Source organism: Rattus norvegicus, chromosome 10 (genome assembly GCF_036323735.1).
Source record: "Rattus norvegicus strain BN/NHsdMcwi chromosome 10, GRCr8, whole genome shotgun sequence".
NCBI lineage: Eukaryota > Metazoa > Chordata > Mammalia > Rodentia > Muridae > Rattus > Rattus norvegicus.
In genome coordinates this window covers 73,189,841-73,209,755 of record NC_086028.1, presented here as the reverse complement: position 1 = coordinate 73,209,755, position 19,915 = coordinate 73,189,841, and the positions used below count along the sequence as shown (strand labels likewise).

The 19,915-nt window shown below is 45.9% G+C and overlaps 3 protein-coding genes across 3 annotated transcripts; all 3 read left to right on the top strand.

Annotated features, from left to right (window-relative positions):
- The first annotated feature begins 3,316 nt into the window (after positions 1-3,316).
- Positions 3,317-4,258, top strand: Olr1523 (olfactory receptor 1523). Its single transcript, NM_001000713.1, has one exon. It carries the CDS (start codon positions 3,317-3,319, stop codon positions 4,256-4,258), a length of 942 nt encoding a protein of 313 aa, NP_001000713.1.
- Positions 4,259-14,477: 10,219 nt separating this feature from the next.
- Or4d2 (olfactory receptor family 4 subfamily D member 2) lies at positions 14,478-15,413 on the top strand. The gene has a single exon (NM_001000040.1). The coding sequence runs from the start codon at positions 14,478-14,480 to the stop codon at positions 15,411-15,413; it is 936 nt and encodes a 311-aa protein (NP_001000040.1).
- Positions 15,414-18,578: 3,165 nt separating this feature from the next.
- Positions 18,579-19,514, top strand: Or4d2b (olfactory receptor family 4 subfamily D member 2B). The gene has a single exon (NM_001000039.1). The coding sequence runs from the start codon at positions 18,579-18,581 to the stop codon at positions 19,512-19,514; it is 936 nt and encodes a 311-aa protein (NP_001000039.1).
- The last annotated feature ends 401 nt before the right edge of the window (positions 19,515-19,915 follow it).

Sequence of the window (19,915 nt, the reverse complement as noted above, 5' to 3'; positions counted from 1 at the left end):
CTTCCTTCCTTTCTTTCTTTCTCTCTTTCTCTCTTTCTTTCTTTCTCTTTCTTTCCTTCCTTCCTTCCTTCTTTTTTTAGATTTATTTATTTATTTTATGTATATGAGTATACACTGTGGCTGTCTTCAGACACACCAGAAGAGGACTTCAGATCCCATTACAGATGGGTGTGATCCACCATGTGGTTGCTGGGATTTGAACTCAGGACCTCTGGAAGAGCAGTCAGTGCTCTTAGCCGCTTAGCCATCTCTCCAGCCCTAGATCCTGTTTCAAAAACCACTTCCAATGCTAAAAATGTTTTGTAATTACTTCTTTAAAATAATACCAATACATAATAAACTAAAATACCATACAATCAAATTTCATGTTAGAACATGAATTTATCACACGTAGAATTTTAACACACGGAGATGTCATGTTTTATTTAGCAATGTGTCCTACACGGTTATTTACACTGCTTCTGGTTTAATCAAATTATAAGTATTTGGTGGGGAACATACATTCTTAAATATACATTTTTAGAATTAGTTTTTATTGTTCTGACAAATACCTAGGGGAGAATCTAACAAACGTGTGGGTGAGGTTTATATCTCCAGCTTTGGCTGGAGTACAGTGGTTTCTGTTTCCCTAAACTCTCACCGTGTTGAGGAGTCCAAGTTTTAAAGCTTCTCCTGCCAAAGCAATAACCCAAGAAATGCATTTCTCTTACTACATCTTAATTTCTTGGGTGGTTGGTACATTGTAGGTAAATCTTAACTGTTTTTCCATAGGTAAAAAGAAGCCCTGAATATCTTTTAAAGGACAAAAGTTGAATCTCTCGGTGGCATCCTTTGGTCTCAGGACTCGGCGTTTGCCACAGGTGTTGTCATCGTGGTTGGTTCTCAGGAACAGAAGGGAATCCATTCACACCAGCAGGTAATTGCCAGGCGTGTCGCTGGTCCTTGGGAGTGGGGGTGAAGAACAGTGCTATGCCCTTTCACTTGTGAATAATTGATCTTGTGGATTTGATACATTGTAAATAAATCTGATATCTTACATCTCGGAGCACTGCATCACAGCCACCTATTATCTTACCAGGAGATACGATTCTGTCACATGTTACCTCGTTTTCAAATCTTCTTTTTTATCATAATTGATGCATAGTTTATTTAAAGTAAAAATTCCAAATAATACAGAGTCATAAATATAAAAATTTGGAGAACCTCTGAGGTCTTTCATACTAATAAAAACATGCGTGTGGTGTGCACATGCGTGTAGGCTCACACATGAGTGCACGTGTGTGGAGGCCAGCGGTTGACATCAGGTACTTTTCTCCATCACTCTGGGTGCTGGGGCTCTAAAGTCTGGTCCTTGTACTCACAGCACAGGTAGCTTATCCACCAATTCACTTCTCTGGAGCCCTCATCTTATTTCTTTAAATTTCACTTTTATTTTATCTTTCGATCTGTGGTGGTGGTGGTGGTGTTGCTGGTGGTGGTGTGTGTGCTTGTTGGGATGGCGTGTGCGTGCATGTGCATGCATGTTTGAGATGTATTTGTGTAAGGTGTGTGGCACACAAGGTCAGAGGACAACTTTGTGGAGTCAGTTCTCTCAGAAGTTTACATAGGTTTCTGGGGTCAACCTTAGGTCAATCTTACCATAAGTTTGTTGCCCACTGAGCCATCCTACCAGCCCTCACCTCCTTCTTTTCTTCCTCTTCTTCCTCCTCCTTTTTCTCTTGGTTTTTGAGACAGGGTTTCCCCTCATAGCTCTGGCTGTCATGGAACTCAGTCTATAGACCAGGCTGGCCTTGAACTCAGAGATCCTCCTGCCTTCAGGGAGCATTGCTTAAATGGCCCTGTGCTGAGAGTTGTGGAAAACACAGGGTAAGCAGACGAACCATCATCCTGAAGCACTGCTTTTACACAGGCACTTGAGGATAAAGAATGTTGCATGATGGGTCATGTGACAAGATTTAGGGGTTCCATGCCTCCTAGGTGTAGATAATCTTAGAGAGAACTCAGTGTGATATTTTTTACTGGTCACCACTCACCATACCCAAATTTTACTGGTAATTATGTGTGTATTTGTGTGTGGGTTTGTATGTGTATGTATGGGTGGAGCTGCAGTTACAGGCTGTTGTGGGCCAGTCGAAATGAGGTCTGGGATCTGAACTAGGGTCCTTCTGTAAGAGCAGGAAGTGCTTTAAACTGCTGCGTCATTAGACCCCATACTTAAGAATTTTAAATGTCAAGAAGATTGCCTAGCATGATGCGCCTATAAGAGCATTTGCATTAATTATAAGTACGCAGTGTGAGAGTCTCAGGAGGAGTTGTACTGGGCCTGAGCTTCTCTAAGTTGCTCAACATGAGAAACACACAGAGAAGCGCAGAGGTAGAAAAATACAAGCTGCGTGAGTCATCCCAGCTCAGGACCCCAAGATCATCTTCCCGCCTCTTCTTCCCCTCACATCTGACTGTGTGCACCCCGACTTCCCTCCTGTGTCGGGGTCTGTTGTGGTCGGTGTTGGGCTTTGCTTTTCCAAGGCAGCGTTTCTCTGTGTAGGCCTGGCTGTGCTAGAGCTCCCTCTGCAGACCAGGCTGGCCTCGAACTCAGAGAGATCTGCCTGCCTCTGCCTCCCAAGTGCTGGGATTAGAGGAGTGTGCCCCCACCACCAGGTTCACAGTTTCTTAGAGTAGACACCTCTCTTTCTTCAGACATGAACCCCGTACATCTTCCCCCTCCAAACTGCTGCCCCTGTCTATCTAAAGTCGTTAGTCTCTGCATCCTCTCATGATTTACACACACGTGTGAATGGGCCCGTGACTCCAGCTGTGTAACGACATGCGTATCTGCTCACCAATGGTTTCAAGCAGGGTCGTGAAAGCTGTACTTCGCAAGGCCATATCCTGGATGCTGGAGGTATGGAAAAGAGGAATAAATCCTTGTCCAAAGACATTGTGGTCCAGGGGAACAGGGAGCTTGTGTCTATAAATGCCTCTGATACAAAACCAGATGTGGTCAGAGAACTAAGCTGGTGGCGGCTGGATACGTCTCTATCTTCCTTAGGAAGCTCTGTCAAGCCATACCTTGGAAGAGCTTTGACCAATTTAATCCTGGTCCTCCAGAGCAAAAACAAACAAACAAACAAACAAACAAAAAACACAAACAAAAAACACAAAAAAACCAAAACAAAACAGAAACACAAAGCCAAACAAATGAACAAAACCCAAACCAACCAACCAACCAAACAAACAAACAAACATCCCCAAACCTGACTGACTGTTCACAATGTTTTACAACATGTTATCTCTCTAGGCACACGGGGAGGGCCCCATGGAACCTCAGAACATCACATGGGTGTCAGAGTTTATTCTCTTAGGTTTCTCACAGACTCAAGAACTTCAGAGACTCCTGTTTGTGGTGTTTCTGTGTGTCTACATCACCACTGTGGTGGGAAACAGCCTTATCATGGTTACCGTGACCTTCGACCCCAGGCTGGACATGCCTATGTATTTTCTGCTTCGAAACCTGGCCGTCATAGATCTCAGCTACTCGACAGTCACCTCCCCCAAGATGCTGGTGGACTTCTTTCACGAGACCAAGACTATCTCCTACCAGAGCTGCATGGCACAGATCTTCTTCTTTCATCTTCTGGGAGGTGGGACGGTCTTCTTCCTCTCAGTGATGGCCTATGACCGCTACATAGCCATCTCCCGGCCCCTCCACTATGTCTCCATCATGAACACCCGGCTGTGTGTGGGACTGGTGGTGGCTGCCTGGGTAGGAGGTTTTGCCCATTCCATTGTCCAGCTGTGTCTGATGCTCCCATTGCCCTTCTGTGGCCCCAACATCCTGGATAACTTCTACTGTGATGTCCCCCAAGTGCTGAGACTTGCCTGCACTGACACCTCCCTCCTGGAGCTCCTCATGATCTCCAACAGTGGGATGCTGGTCCTCATCTGGTTCTTCCTCCTTCTGATCTCTTACACTGTCATCCTGGTGATGCTGAGGTCGCACTCAGGGCAGGCGAGGAGGAAGGTGGCGTCCACCTGCACCACCCACATCATCGTGGTGTCTATGATCTTCATTCCCTGCATCTACATCTACTCCAGGCCCTTCAGTCCCTTTCCCTTGGACAAAGCCGTGTCCATCAGCTACACAGTCTTGACCCCCATGCTCAACCCCATGATCTACACGCTCAGGAACCAGGAGATGCAGGCAGCCATGAAGAGACTAGCAAAGCTCCTAGTGCTTACTAAAAGAGATGAGCTTTAAATAGATTGTCTTTCAATGTCAGATTTCTCTGAACTTGTGCCACCCTGGGGGAAAAGCAGAGTTAAGTCCTTGTACATAATAACCAGGCCTGGAAAGAAAGTTCAGCTGGAAAGTGCTTTCCTTGAGAACATCAAGGCCTAAATTCGATCCTCGGAACTCACATGCATAATCCCAGGCATAACAATGGCTGCTTAGAATCCTAAAGCTTGAGAGCTGGAGAGAAGGGACCATGGGGATCACTGGCCAGCCAGCCCTAGAGATGTAAGGACAAGTGAGATACACTGTCTAAAAAATCCCATTGTGATGGTTAGTTCACCACTCTGTGCTCCTGACGGGTCACATGCCCAAGAGCTATCTGGATTCACTAATGAAAGACACACATGCCAGCTGATTTTCTTATGCTTTGACTAGCTCAATTGTTGGACACTTCTAATCCTTCCCATGACTATCAAATACTGCCCTCCAGCATTCCAGAGTTAACATCCTTTAAAATCTATATTACATCTCTGCTACCCAAAACCCAGTTGGAGGAAGTGGCCACTAGAGCCACTTACCAGAATTCCTATATGGCTGGTCTTTCCTACACTCCTCTCATGATGATTCTGACTCCTTTCTCTCTCCTGGTTCTCGCCTGAGCAGATCTCCAAGTCCTGCCTCAGTCTACCTGCCCGTCCATTGGCTGTTGGCTCTTTATTGGTTGATTGAAAACCAACTGGGGACAAGGACCTTCAGTATTTGAACATGTGGATTCCCGATTTTGGGGGCCAGATTAATTCAAAGCATTAGAACCAATCCCCAACAAAATCCCTTATAAATGGTATCTGAGGAGCAATTTCTGAGCTTACCCTCTGGACTCCACAACTTTCTCTCTCTCTCTCTCTCTCTCTCTCTCTCTCTCTCTCTCTCTCTCTCTCACACACACACACACACACACACACACAAACACCAATAAATCAGATTACAGCAATATATCTTCATGAGTTACTTCTTCTGTGTCAGGCACTGTTATTAGATTCTTCTATACTTTGTATTAAAATATTACAGATAAGAAAACCCAGAATATGGTTATTTTTTGCACCACGCTCTAACCAACTGAGCTAACCAGTCACCTAGAATGTGGTTGTTTTACAAAGTGGAACAGTAGAATTTGGTTTCATTGACTCCAAGGTGTGACCTCTAACCGGAATGAGAGCTTTTAGCAGCCTGGAGACACAGACACTTCTCAGAAAATCTCCCCGTGTCTTTAGCTGCATCTGACAGACACAAGAGTTTCTATTTTTTGCCTAAGGCCCTGGCACCTGGTTTTTATTATGACTTTATTGCTGTATATTTGTTCATTGTGAGATATACAACTTTTTGCAAAACTCTCAGAATTGAGGGTAAGTTTTGAGCACAATGCAGGAGCTTTTCCCACAAAGACCTGAATGCCACAGGCTCTTCTCGATTTCTCTGCATCATAATGGGCGCCCTGAGTCTATTCTGTGTCTAGATTTCTTCCTCCTTTTTTCTTTCCATATTTATAGCCATAATTTAGAAACAAGAGGAGGAGGGCGTGGACCATCACATCCTCCAGATTGTCTCTTTTCCAGGCACAGCATCTGTGGTCTTCCAGTTGGTTTCTGTATCCTAACCTCCTGACTCCAGCATCCTGGGCAAACCTTCTAGCTTCACTGCTGTATGACAACATCCCCCTCTCAAAATGTGGCATTTAATGTGTGACCCTTCTGCACTGGTGTGTGTGTGTGTGTGTGTGTGTGTGTGTGTGTGTGAATTGTTCAGAAAACATTGGCCATTGCCTCTGAATTCTGTACCAACAACTTCTGAAGTCTGTATCAGTGAGATGCCCTTGTCTGCCAGCAGCTAAGCCGATGAGAACAGCTCAAGGAAGGAGGAAAGCTGTGTATCATATAGAAGATCCGGGACAAGCAGTATCCAGTTGGTTAATTCTGCACATCAAAAAATGTTCCAGTTCGGGGCTGGGGATTTAGCTCAGCGGTAGAGCGCTTACCTAGGAAGCGCAAGGCCCTGGGTTCGGTCCCCAGCTCCGAAAAAAAAGAACCAAAAAAAAAAATGTTCCAGCTCAGTGTTGTCTTTTTTTTTTTTTTTTTTAAGATTTATTATTTATTTTATGTACAGCATTCTGCCTGCATATGTGACTGCAGGCCAGAAGAGGGCACCAGATCTCATTACAGATGGTCGTGAGCCACCATGTGGTTGCTGGGAATTGAACTCATGACCTCTGGAAGAGCAGTCAGTGCTCTTAACTGCTGAGCCATCTCTCCAGCCTCAGCGTTGTTTTCTTGGTGATGCCTTACTTTCCTCTCATGCAGGATGTGGCTGCCAGACCTCTGGATGTCACAGTTTCACATAGGAGCCATTTTGGGAGACAAAATAAAAGAGAAACACATGCAAGTTATTTTTTTTCCTTTGTGCATATGTGTGTACATGTTTGTATGCATGTGTGTGGTTGGGGGAAGAAAATTCTGTAGAACTACCTCAGTAGAATTCTCCTAGGACTCAGTTGTCTACCTCTGTGGTCACTTCAGTCTGTACAAAAAAGGACGTGGTACTGTCTAACTCTTCTTCCAGGTCAAACAACAGTGTCTGCATGTGGTACCCCCTGACGACAGGAAGAGACACTATTGTCTTGAGTAAGAAAGACTGACCTTGAGAAGAAAACTCTACCGTGAACAGGGGCCACCAGTTCATGTGTTTGGTGAAGCCAACAGGTTGCATGGCAACCTGAGAGGACAGGTCAGGTGCTGAGAACTCATATAGACCAAGGAGGGAGTGTCTTAGTCTTCACCCTGCTACTGCAGAGCTCCTATATCAAAGCCCTAACAGGACATCAGTAAGATATCATCATTGTCATTATCATCATCATCGTTGTCATTGTCATTGTCACCGTCGTCGTCATCATCACCACCACCACCACCACCACCACCACCACCACCATCACCACCACCACCACCACCATCATCAACAGCAGCAGCAGAAGCATTTCATGTATTCTGGAACATCGTGGAACTCTCTGTGTACCTATCGATGACCTTGCACTTCTACCCTCCTGCCTCTACTCTGGAGTGCTTGTATTATAGACATAGACCACCATGCTTGGTTTGTAAGGTGTGAGGGATTAAACCGGGGACTTCACCCCTGATAGGCAAGCACTCTACAGACTGAGCTACATCACCAACCATTAAGAATTTTATTTAGGGGTTGGGGATTTAGCTCAGTGGTAGAGCACTTGCCTAGCAAGCACAAGGCCCTGGGTTCGGTCCCCAGCTCTGAAAAAAAAAAGAATTTTATTTAGAGATACTAAAAAGCCCCAGAAGGACAGTTTCCAGTATATCATTCCAAATTAGTATTCTGGAAGCTTCTGATAAAATACCTGATGTGACGGGCTCTGGAGATTTCTATGTGTCAGGCCCTGATCACACAGAACATCCAGCAAGTGTCTGAGTGATTTGATTTGAAATACTAATGTTTGACCGCAGACCATCAAGCAGATTAAGAAAAAAAAATTCCCCAATAAAAGACAGATATTAAAGTTAGACAAAAGTGAGAAACTGGGAGGAAAAAAGTAGGGTTTGGTGGCTCATTCCTTTATTCTAGCACTAGGGAGGTCAAACCAGGCAGATCTCAGTGAGTTCGAGGTCAACGTGGTCTACCTAGTGAGCTTTAGGACAGGCAGGACTACTTAGAGAGACCCTGTCTCAAAACCAAACCAAACCAACCAACCAAACAAACAAACAAAAAAGAAAACAATTATCAATTAAAGGAAATAAAATATTTCAACTTAAAAATGTTTCTAATTGAACCTTTTATTTTGAAATGATTGTGTCTGCCTCTGTACAGGATAATAAAGAGCTCTATTTCCCATGGGAACTGCTACAGACTGAGTGTTCGCTGACCCCACACAGCCATGTGTTGAATCTGATGGTTTGTGAGTTGTGGGGTCTTTGCTAGGTGTCCAGATTACTTCACGTTATAAATGTGGCCAGCAATTCTGAAGGAGACCCTAGAGAGCCACTCACCACCATGTGAGGACTCAGAAAAGTTGACCTTCTAAGACCTCTAATCTTCCCCTCGGACCTTTCCCACCAGGAGAACGATGAGAAATACATTTGTACTTCATACTAAGGTTCAGCCTGTGGGACACTGTGGCAGGAGATCAGTCAGACTAAGGTATCTTGGGAACACCTCATGTAGTATTAGTAGGTCAGTAGTGCCGCAGTCAAAGCCTGGGGTGGATGCTACATTTACTATAATCCTAGCCACAAATCACGAGTGGGGATTGGGATGCCACTTTAGAAATGTTCAATAGAAAATGAGAAAAAGGTTCTTAGAAATTGGAACTGTGCCTTGTAAAATGCAATATTTTCTTTGGATGGTCAGAGAAGCATCTTCCACAAGATTTCTTCAAAAAACTCACTCTTATTCTTCACACTGAAGGGTATGATCCTGCCCCAACCCACCGCCTGCCTGATGATTGTTGCCCCACGCACTCTCCTCCTTCCCCCAGGTAAGGATTCTCAAATCTTGGCATGGTCCCCACACACACACTTATTCCTGGAGGCTACACATCCCATGGCCCTTGCCAGGTAGCAGCACCCACTCCTGCCACAACCTTCCCGAAACTCTGTCACTAAGGGACCAACTGTAGAACCTGGTGAGCTGTCCCCAAAGTCTGAGGATCAGCATTGAGAAGCTTCTCACTCTACAGAAGGTTCGACTTTGGGCTCAGAAGCTTCACTTAGACCTAGCTGAGCTGAGACCTTCTGACACCCTATTCATATATCAACACTGAGTTGGAACAAAAAGAAGCCCAAGCATCATTCTGCTGTCCCACAACCTGACAACCAAACACTCACTCAACAGAAGTGGGATAAGACATCCATGCCAAGAAACACACCCAGTGACCTACCTTTAGATGACTTGGTTCATTGCAAGGGCACGAGCAACACAAACAACCAGATGAAAGCTCTCTTCCAAACAGGAGTGCTCCCAGAGTAATGTTCCTCAGCAAAAGCAGCTTAGACATCACACAAGACAGTGACTTAAAACAATGACACACACTTCCAAGGATCTCAAAGAGGGTATGGATTGGTGACATAAACTTCTCAGAAACATAAACACTTGAGTAAAACTAGGAAAGCAAGTTGAGGCATGAAAAGAGAATTTAATAAAGACAATTTCTAAAGAAAAGCCAAGCTGAAATGTATCCTGAAATGAAAATTTTAGTGAGTCAGATACTGAATAAAAGCGAGGGTCAATGGGTCAATGGATCAATGGGTCAGTGGGTCAATGGGGAGCCTCAGCAATAGTTTGCATTGAGTGGGAGAAAGAATATCAGGTCCTGAAGACAAGATGGGGGCACTGGATCACTCAATCAAAGGAAACATTCACTCTAAAAGAACCATGAAGGAGATGTGTAGGGACTCTGGGACACTGTAGGAGGGCATGATCTTCCTTTTGTTCCCTGGAGTCTGGGAAGAACTCTACAGTTTTTACATTATGTCAAGTATACAATACCTGTTAATTTTATTGTATACATCCTTCAAAATGTGAACATGTGGATTTCCTGTACAATTCTCTTACCTAAAGGGACCAATAATTCAAGTGCAAAGAATCCCAACACTCCAGAGATAGTGAGAGTAGACCCAGCTTAGGGTGGTAAATCTACTGTGTTGCAAAATGTGGGACAAGATTTGTCAGGCTTTAAGGTTCTGTTGTAGTATACAAACGATTTCCCACCTCTGATTTTACTGACACCTATTTCAATTCAGTGCAAAAGAAAGAAAGAAAAAATAAGTAAGGAAGGAATAATATAAGTCATTTTCTTGATGACAGTGACATATTCAGAGTCATCCTCTAAAAACTTCCTCATAGAATCCAACTGTGTGCCTCACTAACACCATATTTGTTCAAGTTGACAATGAAATCAACCATCATGGAAAAAAATTGGAATATGAGTGGCTGATTAAATCAAAGTATCATATATCTATGTGAAGTTAATGCCAGGCTAAAAAAAAAAACATGAACAGAGTAGATCATAATAGAAACAGGTTCTTGTAAAACTCCCAGTCACTTTCTGTTGACCTTAGAAGGTATTTTACTTTTAAATTTATGAGTATGTACTGGCTGGTTTGTGTGTCAACTTGACACAAACTGGTGCTATCACAGAAAGGAGCCTCCTTTGAGGAAATGCCTCCATGAGACCCAGCTGTAAGGCATTTTCTCAATTAGTGATCAAGGGTGGGAGGGCCCATTGTGGGTGGTGCCGTCCCTAGGCTGGTAGTCTTGGGGTCTATAAGAAAGCAAGCTGAGCAAGCCAGAGGAGGCAAGCCAGTAACATCCCTCCCTGGCCTTTTCATCAGCTCCTGCTTCCTGCCCTGCTTGAGGTCCAGTCCTGACTTACTTTGGTGATAAACAGCAATGTAAGCTGATTAAACCCTTTCCTCCCCAACTTGCTTCTTGGTCATGATGTTTGTACAGGAATAGAAATCCTGACTAAGACAGTGTTATGATTTTGTTTTTGCCTGCATGCATGTATGTATGTATGTATGTATGTATGTATGTATGTATGTATGTATGTATGCATGTGCACCAGAATGTATGCCTGGTGCCCATTAGAGGTCACAAAAGGTGGGCGGAAGATAAGATGATGCCAGAGTCTCTGGAGTTAGAGTTAGCAATGACTGCGAGCTAGAATGTGGGTGCTGAGAATCGAACCCAGGTCTTCAGTAAGAGCAACAAGTGCTCTTGACTACTGACCCATCTCTCCAGGCCCTGTTGAAGACCTTGTCTTTTAAGGTCTTGGACAGCAAACCCTGAAGTACAAAAATCTCTAAAATTGTTTCTGTTCTTGGTGCTTTGGGTCCTCCAGGAAGACTTCTAAAAACTGGTGGATGCCTTGAGATATAAAAACTTTTTAACAGGTCCCACTGCTGCCCAGGCCCCAGTGGTAATGAACCCAGCTCTGCTCCCTGAATCCTGTCCAATAGGTTTCCCCACAGGACACTCCTTGTTTCTCTAGGGTGCACACATGCAGTACAATCGGGATGGCCAAGGACTAACTGGAAAACTGAAGTCACAGCAAAGGACCTCCAAGAAGGTGTAAGCCATAAAGTCCCATGCTGGGCTGAGGTGTGGTGAGAGAAAGGGCTTTGCTCTCCCACACACGTCAACTGTTAGAAGGACCTTGTTGGTAGGTAAGAATAAGTGAGACTCGACTAGAGTCAGCTCGAAGTGTGCAGGACACTGGGGGTACAGCGGACATGGGGCTTGTGATGGTGCAAACAGGTGTTCTAGGTTACACGTGGAGCAAGTAAGCTTAGGCTCAATGGAGCCCGCTGTTGGGAGGGAGGACGCTGAGAGCAGAGGAAGGAGAGGAAGAACAAAACCATCACATACCCCAGTCAGGAGAGAAAGGCCACTTTGCGCCATTCCAGGAGGCTGGCAGGTGTTGTTTGAGCAACTACTTAATCAGAGTTGCTGTCACAGATGCCACTACTGAGTTTGCCCTCGGGTTAAGCAGGTGACAGGAGAAATGGTCAGTGTGGCCCCGGAGAGGCGTGGGAAGTGTGAGTAGAGCCTGGGTAGATGCAGAGTTCGTTCTTGTGGGGATGGATGCAGAGACAGCAGCCAGAGAGAAGGTGCCTCTGGGTGTTTCTAGGTCGGATTCCTCACAGAAGGTATTTAAGGAAACAGGAGTTCTTGCCAAAGGTACAGACTTACTTGAAGGGATGGTGTGTGTGGCAACTATGAGTTCCTCAGACAGCTCTTGGTTGTTGGGTGACAGGGGCCCTGATTACAAAGGTGTGGTACGTGGAGGTGACTTTTATTGTTGGCATGTAATGCTGACAGTTGCGGACATGTCATCTACCCTGCCTTATATTCGCTTTATATACACTTTTAGTATCAGAGTTTTAAGCTGTGGGCATTAGATGGTCATTCATTTTATGACAAGAAAGGAGCATGATCACATCCCCCTGTGGAAGGACACAGGAGTGGGAGAGCATGAAAACAAGGCTGGGAAGATAGAGCCTGGTATCCAGTAGCTAATGGATTACAATAGGCCAAAGGAGAAAGAGTAGGGGAGCATGAGACAGGGCAGGGATGGGGAGCATGAGACAGGATAGGGATGAGGAGCACAGGCAGGAATGGGGAGCACACTTGCCCTCACTCTGGCACCATATCTGTCTCACTCACTTCCAGCTCCTCTCTTCAACCCTAACAAATCTATTTTCCTCCTTTCCCACACTATTACCTCAGTTCTTTTTTGCCATCTCCCTTCACTCCATCTATTCCAATTTCTTTTATTAGCAACATCCTTTTCCCTCTCGCCTTAGATATTATGTCTGCTAAATTCAGTATGCTCCCAGAAGAGCTCTCGGAATCCTCTTTCAACAGGAGTCACCAGCTAGTTCTAATTTCACAAATCCCCCAAATCCAGCTCACTCTTGCCTGAATATCTGTCCTGTGGAACCTCATCAGTTAAGAGGCTCCTGTGCGGAGGAGTGGGAAGCGGCTGGATGTGACTGCTCCAACTGTGTCTGATGATTGCTTGACAAGTGTGAGTGCTGCTTAGTTTTATGTCGACTCGACACAAGCTAGAGTCATCTGAAAAGAGGGAGCCTCAAGTCAGGAAATAACCTCCATCTGGCTTCGGGAGACTCCCCTGCTGCCCATCTCCCATGAAAGGTAGCATTTTACCATAACTATACCAGAAAAAAAATCCAAGGACTTGAATTAAGTCTCTTGAATTTCTATTCAGTTGGGTTGGAGCCCCAAAATCAATGCTCTCTGTCTCTGTCTGTCTCTCTGTCTGTCTCTCTGTCTCTGTTTCTCTCTCTCTCTCTCTCTCTCTCTATCTCTATCTCTCTCATCCATGTTCTCTTCTTTGCTCATTCTCTTTCTCTCTCTAATATCCATGCTCTCTTCTTCGTTAAGGTTTGCCACAAAAGTATTGTTCTAACCATGCACAATTTTGTTCATAAGATTGCAATGGATATAATGTGTGCCTGAGTTGAATACCACCTCGGACAGGTCCCCAGAGCTTGGTTCATTTTCCTAATTAGTGGAGGGTCCAACATTCTGGGTGGTGCCATCCCTGGGCTGGTGGCCCTGGGTTCTATAAGAAGGAAGACTTAGCAAGCCATTAGGAGTAACCAAGCATCAGCTCTAGCCTCCAGGTTCCTGCCCTGCTTGAGTTCTTGCCCTCATTGCTTTTGATAATGGATGGTTATATGGAACTGTGAGTGAAGGAAACCCTTCCTCCCCAAGTTGCTTTTGGTCATGGTGCTTCACCATAGCAATAGTGACCCCAGGACAACAAGAAACTCTTCATCCTATGACTATTTGTTTACCCTGCCCCACCAACAGCTCCATGCTAAGTACATTCTATTATTTGGTCCTGGGCACTGTTTGGAACAAATAAAGTTGGAAGCCAAACCCTTGTTCCCAGGACCACGTGATTGAGTTGAGGAGGAAGCATTAGCAACATGAAAGGTTTGTTAACACTGGGATGTGTTAAATATATCAAAACTGATACAAACAAGTAAAGAACGGAATACGGGAGGCTGGAGACCAGCCCGCAGAGCACACTGAGCATGCGCACTACTCCCGGCAGTTATCGGAATTTATGTGTGCCTTTCTGTTTATCCCACAGAAAATGAGAAAATGAAGCTTTGTTGTTGATGCTCCCACTTTACTGATGTGCCTGTTGGGATCCTAATAAAACACCCGCTTTTGCTGAAGTCTCAAGGAAAATAAAACCAGAAATTTACTCGAGAGAGGCTCTCACTCAGTGTCTTCCCACTGCCTTGCAGACTTAGACAGGCAGGTGGCAAACTCTTCTGTGTGGCTTTAAGGCATCTGTGGAACTAGTCATGTACCACACACTGTCAGCACAGCGCTGGAAAGGCTGAGACAGGAGGATCTGATTTGATGACAGTCTGAGTTACAAGACCCTGTCTCTAGAAACAAAGCAAACAAATACAAAACTAAAACACTGTCTCCTGAACGTGTGCACCAATACCCACTTACTGATTCTTCAGAGAGAAGGAAGCAAGGAGCATCATGGTCTTCCCATGATAATGCCCATCATATGGATATGAACAATTCATCTGAGCCCCTGCGTGCTAACAGGGCAGGGAGTCACTTCATGCATTTGTTATCCATTAGCCACTTCCTTTAGGTTCCTGCAGAACACCCCATGGAACCAGAGAACCTCACATGGGTGTCAGAGTTCATCTTCCTGGGCTTCTCAGAGATCTGGGAGCTCCAGTTCTTCCTGTTTCTGGTGTTCTTGTGTGTCTACAGCACGACCGTGGTGGGAAACCTCCTCATCATAGTCACGGTTTCCTCAGACCCCAGGCTCCACACGCCTATGTACTTCTTGCTCCGCAATCTCGCTGTCTTAGACCTCTGCTTCTCCTCAGTCACTGCCCCCAAGATGCTGGTGGACTTCCTCTCTGAGAAGAAGACCATCTCCTACCGAGGCTGCATGGCACAGGTCTTCTTCTTCCACTTCCTGGGAGGGGCCATGGTCTTCTTCCTCTCTGTGATGGCCTATGATCGCCTTGTGGCTATCTCACGGCCCCTCCACTATGTCACCATCATGAACACCCAGCTTTGTATGGGACTGGTGGTTGCTGCCTGGGTAGGAGGCTTTGCGCATTCCATTGTCCAGCTGTGTCTGATGCTCCCATTGCCCTTCTGTGGCCCCAACATCCTGGATAACTTCTACTGTGATGTCCCCCAAGTGCTGAGACTTGCCTGCACTGACACCTCCCTCCTGGAGTTCCTCATGATCTCCAACAGTGGAATGCTGGATGTCATCTGGTTCTTTCTCCTTCTGATCTCCTACTTGGTCATCCTGGTGATGCTGAGGTCGCATTCTGGAGAAGCGAGGAGGAAGGTGGCATCCACCTGTACCACCCACATCATTGTGGTGTCTATGATCTTCATTCCAAGCATTTACCTGTATGCCCGGCCCTTCACCCCCTTCCCCATGGACAAGGCCATGTCCATCAGCCACACGGTCATGACCCCCATGCTCAACCCCATGATCTACACGCTCAGGAACCAGGAGATGCAGGCAGCCATGAAGAGACTAGCAAAGCGCTTAGCAATTTGCAACAGGGAATGAGATTTAAATAGGATGACTTGACATCTGAAATGTCTCGTGTTATCCCAAGTGAACAGGGAAGGGAGGGCCTTATCCCAGCAATAAATCAGAAGGCCCCAGTATTTCTTGATGACACCCCTCACTCTTTATTGTATTCCTTCTTATAAACCTGGCAGTGGTTGTGGTATTACATTAAACAGTTTTGGGACAGTGAAATGGTTTATCAGGTCAAGGCATTGCTGCAAAGCCTCACAACCCACATCACAGAAGAAGGCTGACCCTCGGATCCCTGTGTGTGTGTGTGTGTGTGTGTGTGTGTGTGTGTGTGTGTGCGCGCGTGCGCGTATGCACATACACAAACGTATGCATGCATGTGTGTGTACACAAACATGTGCATGAACAGACAGAAACAGAAATGATAAAAAAAAAAACCAGACTGGAGAGATGGCTCAGTGGTTAAGAGCACTTCCAGAGGTCCTGAGTTCAATTCCCAGCACCCACATGGTGGCTCACAACCACCTGTAATGAAATCTGATGCCCTCTTCTGGTGTGTCTGAAGACAGCTACAGTTTACTCATATAAATAAAATAAATAAATCTTTCAAAAAATGATAAAAATATATGATTACATTAAAAATAAAATAGTGAACAGTTTTACAATAAGAAAATTTAGAGTATGGAAGCAATTCTCTCAAGGTTAAGAATTACTCAGCTAAGAGACACATTCTCAAACTCCCAGAGAATCTCCTTCTGTTGAAGACCCACTCGTCCTTTCGGCGGCTGGTCAGCAAACTGTACATGGCACAAATCTCCAAACTTCTCAATGCTTTTGGTGCTTTGGGCCCCCAAGGAAGATCCCTCAGAGAACATACGCTCTGAGACAGAGAGAAACTTTGTTTTGTTTTTTTTAATAAGTCCCACACTGCTGCACAGGTCTCCGTAGTAATGAGCCCAGCTGGCCTCCTAAGCCCTGTCCTACAGTCTCCCCCTGGGATAGTCCCTGCCCTGTCCCTCCAGGGCCCCACACAGGTAGCACACTTGAGGGATGGCTCAGGACTGGAAAACAGAAGCCATGGCAAAGGACCTCCAAGAAGGTGTAAGCCATGGCGTCCCATGCTGGGCTGAGGCAAGGTGAGAGGAAGGGGTTTGCCTCCCGAACCCTGATCAGCTGTTGGAAGGACTTTGCAAATGTTTGCCAGTAGGCGGGAGTAAGTAAGTGGCGTGCACTTGAGGAGAATCCATCTAGGGACAGCAGGCGCAGCAGGAGCGGCTGCTGTGGTGTTAATAACAGGCTCCCAGGTTCCATGTGGTGACATCTGAGCACAGGACTGACCCTAGGACTCAGAGGGAGGGCGCTGAAAACTTAATATCTTTTAAGGGAAAATCAATACAAAATTCTGGACACGGCTACACACAGCAAGCTCACATTATTAATGGCTAATTCACCACGAAGTGAGCTAACGCTGAACCAACTTCTAAGTTGTTCTGGTTGCCGCTAGGTTCACAGTGTTAAAGAATTTAAAATGTAGTTGATGGAGGCACAGAGAAAATTCTAAGTGCCATGGTGGGGTGTTTCTAAAGTGTCTTTGGACCTCAAGGATGAAGAATTCTCTCATTTATTTGAAAAAAAAAAAACAAAAAACAAAAAAACCAACCAGGAATTACTGTGAAGGATATGGAAATAACCAAATGGAAACCATCTATTCTTTAGATAAGATAGCAACTTGGTGACATCATTGCAAAGTTAAATGGACATTTATAGCCTCATAAGAAATGCATGTGTGTTTCTATCTCAGCTCTATGCACAGAGCACTGTAGGTAGCCGCTAGGAGGTGGAGGTGTAAGCACTAGAGCGACATCGAAAACCGTCAGATCCACATTCAAGAAGGCCCCACTCATTCAGAAGGCAGCTGTGGGAAGGGAGGATGAGGTGCAAACATGGGGGCAGGGGGAGTAGAAGATAACGGTCCCCAGAGTAAATAGACTGCGGTAGAGCAGAGAAGAGAGGCTGGAGAGGGTAAGCGTGGACAGGGGAGTTAGGAGCCTGCACCCCTCACGCTGCCTCTGCCTCTCTACCCCAGCTTGTCTCAATGTGTCCATCCCTGTCCGCTCCCTCCACTGTCCACTCCGTCTTCTGCTCTGTGTATTCTGTTTCCCCTCCTCGACCTCTTCCTTCACTTCATCTCTTCCCACTTCCTTGCATCCAGCTCCTCCCCCTTTCTTAGCTCCTGCGACGTCCTGTGAAAGTGATATCCTTTCAAAAGTGCTTCATGTGTCCCTTCCAGCAACACTCAGCGTCTATCGCTTACTTGCTTGGACGTCTCAATTTCCGTCTCACCGTTGTTACCCACATCCCGTGACGTCTCACCAAGCAAGAGGCTCCTGTCTGAGGGAGTGAGAAGCAACTCCATACCAACATTCAGCTGTATGCAGAGGCACCTCTACAAGGACCCACATGTTCTACAATCATTCACCCACCCTGCAAGCAACAGCAGGTGCTTAATAAATACTGCCTACTACCAAGAAGCCCAGTGCTAGGAACAAATGAATTTTGAGAACTACATCCATGTTCCCCGGAACTTACAACTTGTACTGTAAAAACAGACACAGAGAAGTGTCGCCACTGTCTAAATGCTGTGTGAACGCAAGCCCAAAAGTCTGCAGGCTGGAAGGCGGAGAGAGATGTACACGGGGACACACTGAAGGCTCACTGAGGGTGACTGCTTATCCCAGCACCACTTGTAGGAGTTTCAAATGTGTCGTTCCACTCACTCCAACAGGAAGCCCAGGAAAGAAAGCCTTTTCCATTCCCAGCTTCACATGTTGGAACTGAAATTCCAAAGACATGAGTTACTCATTCCTGGTTAACTCTGGGGAAAAAAACAAACAAACCAGAAGCAACACTTGGTTCATTCCAGAGCACCTCACTCTGTCTTCTCATCACTGTGTGGATGTTGGGAGGGAAAGTTGCAGATCTTTCTGGATGGCTTTAAGATAATACACGAATGTGTATTCCAGGACTTGTCACCTCTTCAGAGATGAGGTAGGTGGTACCACGGTCTTTGCATGATGATGCCCATCATATCAAACAACTCAGTCTGAGCCCCTGCGTGCTAACAGGGCAGGGAGTCACTTCATGCATTTGTTATCCATTAGCCACTTCCTTTAGGTTCCTGCAGAACACCCCATGGAACCAGAGAACCTCACATGGGTGTCAGAGTTCATCTTCCTGGGCTTCTCAGAGATCTGGGAGCTCCAGTTCTTCCTGTTTCTGGTGTTCTTGTGTGTCTACAGCACGACCGTGGTGGGAAACCTCCTCATCATAGTCACGGTTTCCTCAGACCCCAGGCTCCACACGCCTATGTACTTCTTGCTCCGCAATCTCGCCGTCTTAGACCTCTGCTTCTCCTCAGTCACTGCCCCCAAGATGCTGGTGGACTTCCTCTCTGAGAAGAAGACCATCTCCTACCGAGGCTGCATGGCACAGGTCTTCTTCTTCCACTTCCTGGGAGGGGCCATGGTCTTCTTCCTCTCTGTGATGGCCTATGATCGCCTTGTGGCTATCTCACGGCCCCTCCACTATGTCACCATCATGAACACCCGACACTGTGTGGTATTGGTGGTGACAGCATGGATTGTGGGATTTGTCCACTCGATTGTCCAGCTGTCTTTAATGCTCCCATTGCCCTTCTGTGGCCCCAACATCCTGGATAACTTCTACTGTGATGTCCCCCAAGTGCTGAGACTTGCCTGCACTGACACCTCCCTCCTGGAGCTCCTCATGATCTCCAACAGTGGAATGCTGGATGTCATCTGGTTCTTTCTCCTTCTGATCTCCTACTTGGTCATCCTGGTGATGCTGAGGTCGCATTCTGGAGAAGCGAGGAGGAAGGTGGCGTCCACCTGCACCACCCACATCATTGTGGTGTCTATGATCTTCATTCCAAGCATTTACCTGTATGCCCGGCCCTTCACCCCCTTCCCCATGGACAAGGCTGTATCCATCAGCCACACGGTCATGACCCCCATGCTCAACCCCATGATCTACACGCTCAGGAACCAGGAGATGCAGGCAGCACTGAGGAGACTAGGGATGCACCTGACAGTTTGCAGAAAAGAGTAACTATGGTTAAGGTACTTTCCTGTGATCTAATTATTTTGGAAGTATGCGTCCTCTCTTTTTACAGTTTAAGCATGTTTTCACAGCCTGTCTTTGTAAAGGATCTGTTCTGAAATCTAGTAACTGTTATGGCTTGAGTCTAAGCTGTTTTAGACAAGCTCAGCTATTTGGACACTTGGACCCCAGGGGGTAACTGGCATAACTATTTTGGGAGGTTGTAGAACCTTTGGGATCTAGGATCCTCTTCTCTGACATGAGTTATTGTCACAGGCCTTGGATACTCTATCCTAACCCCCCACTTCAAGGACTCTCAGATTCTCAATGCACCATTACATTGTAATCAGGTACCTTGTTCCCATCACCCCACACTCCTGCCATTAAAGACCAAGTTGCTTCACCCACCA